Here is a 14,547-nt window from a genome sequence, read left to right as displayed (position 1 = left end):
GCAAGTACCCAAGCTCCAAGTACTTTGGGCTTTCCCTAGGAAAATCGATTACAACCATCTTCTTTTGGCCCTTAACATACAGCGTGACCCCTAAGCTCCACTGGGGCTTTTCCTAAGGGAAAACAACAAGCTGCCCTGAATATCGTGTGTGTGTGTGTGTGTGTGTGTGTGTGTGTGTGTGTGTGTGTGTGTTTGCTTTATGCTTTTGCCTATAAAGCCCCATCAGAAAGGGAGAAATAAGTTGAAGGCAGCAACCTCTGGTCCTCTGGTTTTGGTCCTACCTTAAGCCAGGCTGCTCTTTTAAGCTTTTGCTCTTTCCAGCCCCCAGAAAAATAAAGCACCAAGTTTACGCGGTGGCCCTAGGTGCAAAGAAAACACGCGCGGTCCCTACCTGGAAAGCTTTGCAATCTTCACAAAGCTGAAGACATCCATGCAGGTAGCTGGGGATCCCAGAGCCTGGCGGCTCGTTGCCCCTTTTCACGCCAGCAAAAGCAGTCTCAGCAGCCCCATAGCCAGGACCTCAGTGCGCCTGGGGCTTGAGCGGCAGCAGCGGGTGTTGGCAGAGACCCAGGAGGGCCGGTACCTGGAGGCGGTGGCTGCTACCCCCCTCCGGCCGTGAGCTGCGTGTGCATCCCCAAGCAGGACCATTGATGGGCGCCCGCTTCGGGAAAACTCAATGGAGAGGGAGCCAGGCTGGGCGCAAGCAGCGGGGCGGAGAGCGCGGCCCCGGTCCTGCGCCCCGCCCCAAGAGCTCTGTCCCTGAAGACTGCTAGGCGCCCAGAGGACTAGAGGCCAGGGCGAGGGGCGCCGCTCCTGCTTCCCAGGCCCGGGAGCCCTGTGTCCCACGCACTGAAGATCGCAGACTGAACCAGGAGGCGGCGGGCAAGCTTGGCACACGCGCACGCACCCCTCACAGCACTGCAGCTGCCTCCCTGCCTCCTTCCCCAAGCCTAGTCCCTTTCTCTTTTCCCTACCCCCACCCGCCCAGGGGGAGGGGGCACTCTCCTGTCACCCGCTCCCAGAGCCTCCAGATCCTTCAGATCTGTTCCAACAGTCCTTAGCGTGCTGCAGGACCGTAAAACACCACCTCCAGTCTCCAAAAAACGTAGGGAGAACAGTACAACCGCAGGCGGCCCTAGGCTTCCGTAAACAGAACTAGGGATCGGAAAGGAGCGAGGATGATCAAGACGGGATCGTTTGTCAAGGGGAAGGGAAGGGAGATGCCCAGTGGAGTGGGTTCGATTTGAAGAGCTCAAGAGTTCCCTCTGCGTTCCCTGAACCACTGGAGCGAGACGTGGCTGCTGGGCTGGCTGGAAAGGTGTGTTCTTTGGACAGCAGCACCGCGGCAGCGTCGGTGAAATAAGCACAGGGTGCATTTGCGGGGTGCGGGGATAAACACAGCTGCTCCTTACTAGAGGAGAAGAGAACTCAGGGTCCCAGGAGCTGGGGTGGGGGCGGGGTACAGGGCTAATTAGGAGGGGCTGAGGATGACTGGGAAGAGAAGGGTGGCAAGTGGGGTCTGGCGGGCGGAGCAAGCTGCCTTTTCAAATTGAGGGTGGGCAAAAGCCGGAAAGGGGAGGGGGAGAGAAACCTTGGCCAAGAAACACGAACACGGACACTGAACACTCACCTTAGACAGAGTAAACTCCAAGTTGCAGCCATTTAGAACTCCTAGGCTTGCTTCTCTTTTACATAATTACCTTGGATAATCACGCCTGTTCCTTAACTCACTGCTATCTTTCTTGGAGGCTCGGGCTTCTTTCAGGGCTCCCCCTTTTCTCGTCTTTCTCTTGGAGTCTGAAGGAGTCTTCTCCCAGACCCTTCACAGTTTCTCCCCAGAGTCTGTGAAGGTCAGCTGGCCTCACTAGGGTGCGTACTCCCACCGGCAGACAGCTTTCACCTGGCGACAGGGCCACCGCAAAGAGCCAATGCCTCCTGCGAAAGATTGGAGGCTCTGGCTTGGAGGCTCCAGCTAGCCAGTGTGTCTCTCTCTCTCCCAGGGTTTAAGGAAGAGGAAATAGGTTTAAACTTCCCAGACTTCTGCTTCTGCTGTTATATTTAAAGTCTTCAGTATTCAGACCCAGTACTTCCATGTTATTTTTAAGGCATTTCTCTCCAAATTAAACATAAAATCAGTAGCAATCTGCACAATCTTGATGAAATAAAACTTAGGCATAAATTACAGATTTTCTTTTGAATAGGCAGGGCAATTTTCCCTTAGCTTCTTATAGGCAGTCTAGTTTAATGTAAATTCTGTTACTTCTGGAGCCCAGGAGGCAAGGAAGACATTGGCTTTTGAACACCCTATTGTTTGCATAAAATAATTATGGTTTGGGATGCTTTATAATTTTTAAGGCATTTGTGCATTTGAGTCTCATACTAACTCTGTCCTAAGAGGCAACATGCTGAAAACAGAGAAATACTTTCTTTTTATGCCAGGCTATTCTCAGACACAGATTAGAAACACACACACACACACACACACACACACACACACAAAAAAAAAAAAAAAAAAAAAACAAAAAAAAACACAAAAACAAAACAAAAAGAAATCACCTAAAACACCATGGGTCAGAAAAGGTTACATATCTGAACTAAACTGCACAGGAGTTCTCTATTCTTCTTTAAGCCAAAATCTGTCCAACAAGGACAAACAAATCTCTAAATACTGGGGGACCCTCTATGTTCCAGAACTTCTCTCCTCCCTCTCCCCTCCTCCTACCAACTCACCTGGTTCTAGCAACACTGGCCTCCTTGCTATACCCCCAGCTTACCTTCCAACCTTAGGCTTTTATCCTAAGTTACTCCCCTTTGCATTGGTTACTCTCTGAGCCTAGAATATTCTTCCATCAAATATTTGTATGGTTGGCTCCTCATGCTGTCAACTCTTCACACGAATACTACTTTCACAGAAACCTGGACTCCAGGTACCCATCAGCTTGTCATTGTTTTATGTTTTATTTGTTTTTCCTGTTGCTATAGCACTTATCACCTGCTGGCATATTATATAATTTATTTTTTATCATTTGTGCTTTCTGAATCTTCCACTGGCATGAATGCTGCACAAGGACAAAAATCTCTCTTTGGTTTTGTTTGGGTTTGGTTTTCACTGCTAGATCCCAATGCAGTTATCTAGATATAGAAAGACCTTAGTAAATAATGTTGAATGAACGACATACTCCTTAAATTTACAGTCAAAGTCACACATCCCAGGCAAGTACTGTTGCCTCTGTGACCACATGGCTGATGTTTATACATCTCCAAGCCACTGTCCTTCCCCTTACATCCTCTGTCCTCTTGAATTACTAGTGATGGTGGTAAAGGCCCTCTCACATTCTCCAGTTTTTTCCCTCTTTGGCACTTCTAACACTGCCCCTAACAGAGTGGAGACCGACATCTTCCCTTCACCTGTGTTCTAACATCTGGTAGCAGATGATCAGCTTAACATCTATTGGCAGCAGACCAATTCTATGATGGGATAAGGGGAAAATCAAACAATGCTTTTGGAGAATGTGCTCTGAAAAGGTGTGTCCTGGGCTGAGGATATAGCTCAGTTGGTAGAGTGCTTGCCTAGAATGCAAAAGGCCCTGTTTTCCATTGTCAGCACAGAATAAACCAGGCGTAGTGGTACATGACTGGAACTCCAGAACTCACTTAGATGATGGAGGCAAGAAAATTTGGGATTCAAATTCACCCTCAACTACATGAAGAGATTGGGTTTAGCCTGGGATATATGAGGTCCTGTCTCAAAAAAAGAACTGTTGTTGCTTGTGATAACAGAACTATTAGAAAACTTAAAGAAAAAAAGAGTGTCCAATTAAGGAAGAACTAGTGTAGGGTTTAGGGGTATAGCTTAGGGGTAGAGCACCTGCCTAGCATGTACAAGTCTCTGGGTTCTACCCGCAGTTTTGAACTAAAAATCTATTCCAGATATCACATAGCTATTTATTCATCAGTGAATGTGACAGGAAATAGGCATTTCATGTACTTGTAGAGAAAGCCTCCCCTCAAGACATCTGGTCTACCTGGAACAGCTGGCATTGGGGTTTCTTGCTGTGCCAATTTCTGCACTACAATTATGAATGGTACAGATGCCTCCTCTCCACAGCAAAACAGTACCAGGGGAAATGACTGGCTTTTCCAGGCCTTTATTCTCCTCCAATAGAGTAATTGTCTGGTATGTTTTCTAATGGATTGATAGCATTTTCTAAAGCAAAGGAGGCTTCCCCTCCCCACACCTTTGTTTCTTAACTCCCCTGAAACATGCTAACACAGCCAGTTTATATCTCTGAGCCAGCCTGGCAGCCAGGATGAGATCTGAGTGGCTGGTCTGTCAGCCCCATCCCTCTCTCTGTGCCAGATGTGTACAGCAGAGAATCTGGGAGAGATTTCTTTGTCTAGCACGAAACAGATCTGTCTAAAGTAAACAAAAGCCCCAGAGTTGAATCTTGAGGACCTCTGTGATTTTCTGAAGATTGAGCTCCAGTCTGAATAATCTCAAAGGTCCTTCTAGACATTGTAGAGTTACACATCAGAAACTATTTCCTAGCCTTGTGAAAATAACTGCTTAATTTGCTTTACTTAGAATCAGCAGGAATTCTGACAACCAGCTGTACTGTCAAACTCTGTTGAATACATAAGCGATTCAGCCACCAGATTCAGTGTAAGTTCTATAAGTCTTCCGAGACTCAGTTTCCCTCTGTCTAAAATGCAAATAATAATACAATCCCACCTTACTAAAATGACTTGAAATTGGGCTCCATGGGAATTGAGGCACATGGCTGTTAACTCCAGAAGGATTTCCACAAGTGTCTTGACCCTGGGCAGTACTGTTAAGAAAAGTTTCTTCCTTTAAGTGTACAACTATAAAGTTGAACAGGGAGTTGTGCAGGAACTGACCAAAGGTGAACATCACTGCCTACAAACACAGAGTGGTGAGGCCAGTTACCAAGGCCCTGAATCATTTATATTTTATATTTTGTGCTCTGGGACCTCTCAGAGGCTAGAGGGAGGAATTTCTTCACCATTGTTGAGGCCCTATCTAATTGTTGGGAGTTCACTATGGGGCTAGACATTCTTCATAGGTTAGAGGCTGAGGTGTTTTCTTTTTTTTCCTGTATCCACCAATTTGTGGAGATTCTCCCATGCACCACAGATTGTTCTAGGCAACCATGTAAGATTCTGCTCACATAGTCAGCTCATACGGGCAGTGGCTTGTGGTGGTTTGAATGAGAATGAAAATGACTCCCTTAGCCTCATATATTTGAATGCTTGGTCTCTAGTAAGGAGAACTGTTTGGAGAAGAATTAGATGTGGCCTTGTGGTAGAAGGTATGTCACTGGCTTTGAGGTTGCAAGATCCATAACAAGGCCCAGTTTCCTTCTCTCGGCCTCCAACTTGCTGATTGGGATATAAGATCTTAGCTACTGCTCCAGTGCCATGTATGCCTGTCTGCTGCCATTTTCCCCTCCATGATGGCTCACTCTCTGAAACTGTAAACAATCCCCAACTGAACATTTTCCTTTATAAGTTGCTTTTCTTATGATGTCTCATCACAGCAATAGAAAACTAACTAAGACAGGGATAGAAAATAGGCAAAAAGAAAAAGAAAAAGGAAGAGGAGAAAAAAAGAAATAAGAAATGACTTTAAGTGTGTGGGATACCCACTCCCACTTTTGCCCCAGGGTACTCTAGAGGAGGGAGAAGTAGAAAATATTTAGAAAGAAAGAGATACCTAGACAACGAGAGGAAATATAGAAACACAGGATAGCCTTGGGAGGACCTAGGTCAATACCCAACAGCCAAGAACTTTATTTAAAAGGGCTTTTTATAGCAATGCCAAGGGGCGAGGCAAAAGACCTCCCGCTTGCTTGATACCACAACGTATAGCTCCTTCCAAACACCTGGTACCCAGGCCTGTGGTCCAATCATCCTCTTATGCAGCCCTGATGGTAAAGCAAGCTCAGATCTCACTAGGAAACCTCTGTGGGCTCCATCATAAGTGAGAAAATAGACAATGATGATGTATAAAGATTTAAAGTTGCTTTTGTTACAAGAGAGTGAGCAGGCAAGTACTTAAGATATAGTAGTTAGAGAGGACTTCTTTAAGGTGACATTGGACCAGAGAAAGGATGAACAGAAGCTGCTCTAACTCAAGGTTCATGATGAAGAACACAACACATGGAAGAGACAAGGACAAAATAAGCACGGAGGCCCTGAGGCAAGAACAGCTGGGGTATGCTTGAAAACTCAGAAGGCTGTCGGTATGTTTGACTTCAGACTACTGTGTTTGGGGAAGGAAAAGATCGCTCAGCAATTAAGAGCACTGGCTGCTCTTCCAGGGGACCCAGGTTCAATTGCCAGAACCTACATGTCAAGTCTGTAACTGCAGACCCAGGGGATCCAATACCCTTTCCTGACCTTCCCATGCACTGCAAACACATGGTGCACAGACAAAGATGCATTAAAAATACCCATAAACATTTTTTTTATCTAAAAGGAGTACCATGATTTAAAATTTTCAAAAAGAGCAAGTAGTAGCCAAAACCACCTTTAATATGGCATTCAGGAGACAGAGACTGATGGATCTCTATGAGTTCAATGGCAGCCTGGTCTACACAGCAAGTTCCAGGACATCCGGAGCAATATGGAGAGAGACATAGTTACAAATAAACAAGCATATATTTTAATACTATCTCTTAGAAATCTGTTCTTTTCTAATGAGAGACAGAAAGGGAGTGGATCTGAATGGGAGGAGAGATGGGGAAGGACAAGGGGGTATAGAAGGAAGGGGAACTGTAATTTGGATATATTATGTGAGATAAGAATATATTGCAAATAAAAGGAAAGATATTAATGGAAAAAATGGAGGAAATGAATGGAGCATAGGCATTCATTGTTCTCTACTCCTTGATTGTAGATGAGATGTGAACATCTGCTTTAAGACTGCAGCAGCTTTGACATCTCTACCATGATAGATTGTACTCTTGAAACTTTCTCCCTTTAGATAGATAGATAGATAGATAGATAGATAGATAGATAGATGACTGTATAGAGGTTTCAGCAGTTATAAATATGTATTGCTCTTCCAGAGGACTGACTCCCAGCCCCCACATCAGACAGCTCACACTACTTGTAACTATAGTTCCAAGGGGATCTGACATCTCTGACCTCCATTGGCACCAGCACTCACATGCATACCACACCTATACATGTAATTTGAAACAATTACAAATAACCTTTTTAAAAAGATGCTGGAGAGATAGATTAGTGCTTAAAAGCACTTTTTGCTCTTGCAGAAGACTGGAGTTCAGTAACCAGTACCCACATAGTGGCTCACAACTATCAACTGCAGTGCCAAGGGATCTGTGTTTGTTCTCTATCAACTTGATACAAGTTAGAGTCATTTGGAATGAGAGACTCTCAACTGTAAAATGACTCCATGAGACTGGCCTATAGGCAAGTAGGTAAAGCATTTTCTTGATTGATGTGGAAAGGTCCAGTCTACTATATATTCTGTCCGCCATAGACATGTGATCCTGAGTTGAATAAGAAAGCAGGCTGAGGATGCTGAAAAGATGGCTCAGTGGCTAATAGCACAGGATGCTCTTCCAAAGAATTCAGGTTAAGTTTTCAGTACCCACACAATGACTCACAGCTGTCTGTAACTCCAGTTCCAGAGGATCTCAAAACCTCTCTGGCCTCCAAGGGCACTACATGCACATGGTGCACAGGCATACATGCAGACAAAATACCCATACATAAAATAAAATTAGTAAAATCTAAATAAGAAGAAAGAAAGCAGGTTAAGCAACCCATGAAGAACAAGCCAGTAAGCAGTATTCCTTCAGGGCTTCTGCTTCCAGGTTTCTGCCCTGCTTGAGATCCTGCCCTGACTTTCCTCAGTGATGGACTGTTACCTGGAAGTATAACATGAAATAAGACCTATCCTTACTAGGTTGCTTTTGGTTGTTGTGTTTTATTACAGCAATAGAAACTCCAACTAAGAAGGGATCCAACACCTCTTCTGACCTCCTCTGGCACCAGGCACTAAACATTATATATTCAGACAAAACAGATTGAATAAATCTAAAAACAATAAAAATAAAATAAATCTTTAAATCTTTTTTTAAAAGGCGTGTGGATAAAAGGGATGGAAAGATGATTCTGTGGTTAAGAGCATTGGCTGCTCTTTGCAGTAGATCTGGGTTCAGTTCCTAGCACTCACATGGCAGCTCACCATCATCTGTAATTCCAGTTCCAGGGGTATCTGCTGCCCTCTTCTGGTGCTTTAGGGCCCTTCATATATGCAGTACACAAAGATACAGGCAGGCAAACACTCATACATAATATCAAAATAAATAAAATCTTAAGAAGAGTATTGTGTTAATCCAATAGAAGAATGGATACAGAAAATAGGGTACATAAATATACACAACTGAATTTTATTCAGCTTTTAAAAAAACAAAATTATGACATCTTCAGGAAAATGGACAGAGATGGAAATAAATTCATTAAGAATTAAAAACCAGATTTAGAAAAAATACCATCATATTTTCTATTGTGTTCATAACCCAGATTTAAAATTATATGTACAGGTAAGTACATGGGGGGAACAGAAAGAGGACTATGAGGGAGAAACATAAGGGTGGGGTAAGGGGAGGGGGATAAAGAGAAGGTAATGTAATATATGTGACATAAAAGCAGAAGGAATAACTATTTGGGGGAAAGAAAGGTTCAGCAAGAAGAGATGGGGTGAGCAATGGAACAATTAATTAGAATAAAGATTACACACACACACACACACACACACACACACACACACATCTCATAACAAAACCAATTATTGAGTCTGGAGATATGTCTCAGGGATTAAGAGCACTGGATGATTGCAAAGAGGATCTGGTTTAATTCCCAGAACCCACATTGTGGCTCACAACCATCTGTAACTCCAGTTTGAGGTGATCTGAAGCCCTCTTCTGAATAGTGCTTATACATACATACACGTATAATACTCACACACATAAAAAAAAATCTAAAAATTTTTAAAAGAAATTTTAAATGTTCAAAGTAATAACAATAGCAACAACAATAATGAAAGAGGAGATGAGGACTCTGTTGAATGAAGTGAGAATTGGTGACTTTGCAGGGGACATAGGTAAGGTCCAACAGGGTGTCCATGCCAGAAGAGCTGCCTGGTCCAGCTGTGGAGTGAAGGAGGACATTTTAGCACAAAGCAGCAAGGGTGTATTTCTAAGTTGTCCTGTATTGCACTCTTGAGTGAACCAAGTGTGTGTGTGGGGGGAGGGGACAAAGTAACTTTGATGCCAGATTTAATCATCCAGGTATGACACAGAGGTGGCATTGAGCACAGAGAGGAATGGAACAAGGAAGTAGTGTGTGAGAGCCATGTTCAAGGAACATGCCAAACATGATCTGTGAATAGATAGGATGTAGGAGGCAGGGTTTCATCGTGTGTACCATATAAACTGCGAAGGTTCTTCTATACTTCTTTGCCCAAGTGCTCTAACATCCCTCTGCTCCTTGCCAACCCTCATGACACACCATCCCTCCAGGGTGTGATCCTTAACTCTGTGGCCTGCTCAAGGGCCTCAGCACTTTCTCTTTCTTCTATGTCTGCATTTTTTCCTAAAATGCTGGATCATTTCCATGTTTCTTCAGATAATCAGTTCTTTATGTAGTCTTGGTTGTTTGTTTTGGAAAAAGATTCATGTATCTCAAGCTGGCCTTAAATTTGGTATCTAAGCAAGGAAGACCTTGGATTGCTGATGTGCCTACCTCTCCTCCCCTCAGCTTCCATTACAGACATGAGTCACCCCAACCAGTTTATACAATGATTGAAATTGAACCCAGAGGTTCTATGTATGCTGGGCATCCTGGTTAGTTTTAACTGCCCACTTGACACAATCAAGAGTAGCCTGGGAAGAAGGAGTCTCAACTGAGGGATTGCCTAGAGATATGTAGGTGGCAATGCCCAGCCACTTCGGGCATTGCCACCCTGGACAGGTAGTTCTAATCTGTATAAGAAAGTTAGCTGAACATAAGCCGTAGTGAGGGAGCTAGTAAGCAACATCCCTCTATGACTTCTGCTTCAGTTCCTCTTCTCAGGTTCCTGTCTTGAGTTCCTGCCCTGACTTTACTCAGTGGTGGACTGTGACCTTGCCACATTAGCTGAAACGAACACTTTTCTCCCTAAATTATCTTTGCTCATTTCACAGCAGTAGGGGAACAATCTAGGACACTAGGGAAGCACGCTACCAACTAGACTACAGTCCCAACCCCACACAGTCTTTTAAGAAAATCTCTTAACATTCCCATCTCCTTCAAGAAACCCCCTTTGTTCTGCTCATCTTCATTGCCAGACTTCTCTGAGAAGTTGGGTTTGCTTCCTCCCACCATGCTCTGAATCTAGCCCATCTGTTTTCATATATTCAACACCGTGTTGAAACCATTCCTGGACACATAACCAGGGACATCTGTGTGGCAAATCCACCTGCCAAGGCTCAAATCTAATGCTGCTTGACTCAGCTGACCATATCCTCTCCCTGGAAACGCTTCTGTCATACAGTTTTGGGGCCACCACATTGTTCTGGTTGTCTTTATTTCTAGCTGCTTATCCTTTTTCAGTATCTTCCTTGTTTCTCTTATCCCACTCTTCTACATCATGTTGACCTGTTGACTTCAGACTTTCAGCACTTACTTCTACTTGAGTGCCTGTGCTAACTTCTTAGGTGATCTCATTATCTTTGGTGATGCTTAACGCCATCTACAGGGAACAGTTCTGGCCTAGAACTCTCATGACCTCCTTAAACATCTTTGTGTTTGATGTCTAATATGTACCTCGAACTTTAGGTGTCTTTAGAGTAATTACTACAGAGAAGACCCTACTGTGTTAAACTGCTAATACCCACTCCATCCTTCTTTCTGCTTCATTCCAAAATCTAGAAGTCGCCTTTGATGTTTTTCCTTAAACCTCACCTCAAACCAGTCACCCAGTCTTTCAAATCTACTTTTGAAATTGACCCACACTTGATCTATTGGTAGCATGTGCTTGTGATCTCAGCATTCAGGAGCATATGGGAGCCAGAGACAGGGAGGTTGGTTGCCTCAACTTTAAGGCCAACCTGGTTACTTTGTAAGCTCCAGGCCAGCTAGGCCAAGCTCTGGAGACTTTGTATCAAATAAAACAAACCACAACAAAAGAAAAAAATCCAAAACATTTACATATCTTACACATCTCACTCATTTAATCATGGTCACATACCCAAACTACCATTTTCTCTGGCCTAGATAACTACAATGACCAACTATCTGGTACCCCTTCTGCCTCCACTAGTCCCTATACTCAGTAGGATGTTCTGTGTCTTCCAGGAAAGTTCTACTTAGTATCCAAATACAAAAATTCCACCCTCCCATTTTTTGTCATGTCACTTCTGGGGATTAAACCTAGGAGCACAGGCATGCCAGTCACATACTCTGCCCCTGAACTCAATCTTTCTTCTGGTTTTCTATATTGTACTTCATAACATATGATCTTTTTAGTTTGTTTTGATTTACTGTTTTCTCTACCAGAATATATGTTCCATAAAGTGAGGGTTGGGGGATCAAGGATCCAATGAATGAACTATGTTTGATAAACATGAAGTGAACTGCTTAGAGTCATAGGTGGTTAGCAGCAGGGAAAGGATCAGAATTCAGAGTCCTTTGCACTCAGCTGAATAATGTGTCTCAAAGCTGAACTGGTACACAATGCAGAGCAGGTTGGCAGAGAGGAGCCAACCCAGGGAATAAGGGAAGACTTCCTGGAGGTGGTAACTTAGATTCAGAAAAGGCACAGTTCATGTCAGTACTCTAAAGGCTTCAGTGGGATTTTGTGAGTTAGGCATAATATAGTAAGATAATCAAAGGAAGAAAGCTAACCTGGGTGTACAAGGAAGTGGTTTGAGGCGTTTTTTCTACAGGGAGAAGAGAAGGTAGACTGATGATGCTTGGCAGGCAGGCATAGGTCATGGGCACTCTATGGTTCATTGCACTTCCAATTCTAACAGAAAGAAATGGGTCCCAAAGCCACAGCTTCCATGAATTCTGAAGCGGGAAGAAAATACAGAATGATAGTCCTCCATGAGAAGAAGGAATAGAGACCTAACCCAAAGGCCATCTCTTTGACCTTAATACTAAGACATTCCTGTGAGCTTTCTCTGAAACTAGTGTGAGAGCTGAACCATGATTCTCATCTTGGGGAGTCATGGAATAGTTTGAAGTAAAAAATGTATAGTGTATAGTGAAGAGTTTAATTAGCTCCTTCTGGTGACTGTTGGAAGAGGACTGGAAATAAGAAAGCCAGTCAGAAGAAGAGAGGCTCTATGGCAGAAACAGGAAAAGTAGAGAACTGGGGCTGGGGTGCTGACTCAAATATTAAAGTAGGCGTGGCAATGTACTTGTGATTCCAGCACCTAAAGACAGAATGGAGCAGGCTGGCTGGCTAGTTTCACCACATCTTTGAGCTCTGGGTTCAATGGAAAGATATGCCCAAAACAAATAGGGTCACGAACAATCAGCAGCGATACACATACAACCACACAGCAATATGAGCCTACATATATTCAAACATGCATGTGCACACATACACACATGAGAGGGTGGGAAGAAAGGATGCAGAATTGAGTTTGAGGTAAAAATTTTCAGAACTGAATGTTTGGTGATGTATGAAAACAGTTATGGTTGGATAAGAGAATCTACTAAATGTTAAACTTGAAGTCCAGGCCAAAGGCGATGCCCCTGAGTCAAAGTTTTGAAGAAAAAGACAATGTGTTCACTTTAACGTCTGCAGAGGGCTTTGGTGGTCCATAAGGAAGCAATGTTGCCAGTTGTGGGCTAAACAGCTAAAGAAAGGGGGTCATAAGAGGCTAGGTAGGAGAGAGAGGGCGGGGAGAAGAAGAAGGAGGAGGAGGAGGAGGAAGGAGGGAAGGAGGGAGGGAGGGAGGGAAGGAGGGAGGGAAGAAGGTATTTTTTCTTCCCGTTCTCTTGCCTTCCCTTCCTTCTTTCTTTCCTTCCTTCCTCTTTGTTTTTTATCTTTATGCTCATCATATTCCACAGAGGTGGGAGGAAAGACTAGAAATTGGAAGGCAAGACAAGCTCCTTTTTAAAGATTATTATTTTTATTGGTATTAAATAAGGATATGACTCATACTGTACATTTGTAAGGTTTGATTTTTCTAAATGCTTTTGTTCATTAGTCCTGGAAATCACCCTGTAAGTTAGACAAGAAAGGTATTATTATCCCATTTTAGGGATGACAAAGGGGTGATACCAGAAAAGCTAAGTGGTGACAATAATTCTTATTAAATATGAGGATTATTATACTATGAGAAAGTAGTACTGTTTCTGTGTGATATATCCAGCACCCTGTAGGGAACTTACGAATATGGATTTAGGCCAGAAAAATGTCTCAAGTTCTACAAATACAATTCCATTTTTTCCCTCTTATGTCTAATTACCTTAAAGGAGACTTGAAATTATTTAAATGTGAAGCCATTATTCAAATGGCTCCACATTTGGTAAAGGGCTTGGTGTACAAGCCTGGTGATGCAAGAGCAACCCACAGAATCGCATGCAACGAGAGGATCTACTCCTGTAAGTTGTGCTCTGACCTCCACATGCCAGGGTTATGTGGTGATGTATGAAAACTAGTAGGGATGAATACAAGAACACACACATACTGCCGTTAGAAAGAACAACAAACGAGGCATGAGGATTTTGATTCCATTCCAGACGTGCTTCTATAGCTGGCTGTGGTGGAGCCTAGCTGCAAGTCTAGCACTCAGGAGTCTGGGGCAAGAGGATCTGGAGCTAGCCTGTGGCACAGAGCAGTACTGCTGTCTCATAAATAAACAGAGAGGCAAGCCAATACACAAAAGTTAGCCACATGCTATACGCGTGAATAGTTCTGTGTCCCCACCTTCATCTGTATGCTTTATAGGGACAATGAACTGCCATGTCCCACTTCCCTTCCACTCCCCATGCAATAGAGACACACAAGTGGCTCTTCCGAAAGGCCAAGAGAGGCAAGATGTGCTGAGAGCCCATCTGCTTCGGGAGCTTTGAAATCCAGAAGGAACAGAGTCAAGATCTGAAACCCTTACCAATCTGCTGTGCATCTATAAGATGAGGGAAAATGAATAGCTCAGCTCACTGGCAGATGATCTTTATTCGAGGTTAAGAACTACATTTGCTATATACACCTTTCACTAGGCTCATTAAATCACCTAATTCCTTTTATATCTTTACCCCTGCCCTCTTGCCCATAGTGTTCTAGAATATACCAAAAGTCAGCTAATGGAGGATTATAATTACAACCTTCCTCCTGAATCTCCTCTAGTGTGATGAGCTACAGGAAAAAAAAAGAAGGGGTCATTTTAAAGATCCTACAAATGCAGGTTGTCATAATATGAATCTTTACTGTGATATACCATGTAATAATATTTTGAATTCTTATGCAATGCTTAAAAAAAAGGAAGAAAAGAAAAA

At 43.4% G+C, this 14,547-nt stretch overlaps 1 protein-coding gene across 8 annotated transcripts in view; it reads right to left on the bottom strand.

Moving 5' to 3' along the window:
- Window positions 1–14,547, bottom strand: part of Frmpd4 (FERM and PDZ domain containing 4) — a 937,357-nt gene that overhangs the window by 621,002 nt on the left and 301,808 nt on the right. For 2 of the 8 annotated variants that reach the window (XM_028883558.2, XM_028883556.2), the window contains exon 1: window positions 392–1,617. The exons of 4 other annotated variants lie outside the window; for them this stretch is intronic. Coding sequence is in view for 2 of the 4 variants with exons in the window: in XM_028883556.2 (XP_028739389.1) it covers window positions 392–432 (41 nt within the window). In the remaining 2 variants the exon portion in view is untranslated. 2 more of the 8 variants (XM_028883557.2, XM_028883560.2) reach the window with 2 other exon arrangements.

This window comes from Peromyscus leucopus, chromosome X (assembly GCF_004664715.2).
Source record: "Peromyscus leucopus breed LL Stock chromosome X, UCI_PerLeu_2.1, whole genome shotgun sequence".
NCBI lineage: Eukaryota > Metazoa > Chordata > Mammalia > Rodentia > Cricetidae > Peromyscus > Peromyscus leucopus.
This window is presented reverse-complemented; position numbering and strand designations above follow the sequence as displayed.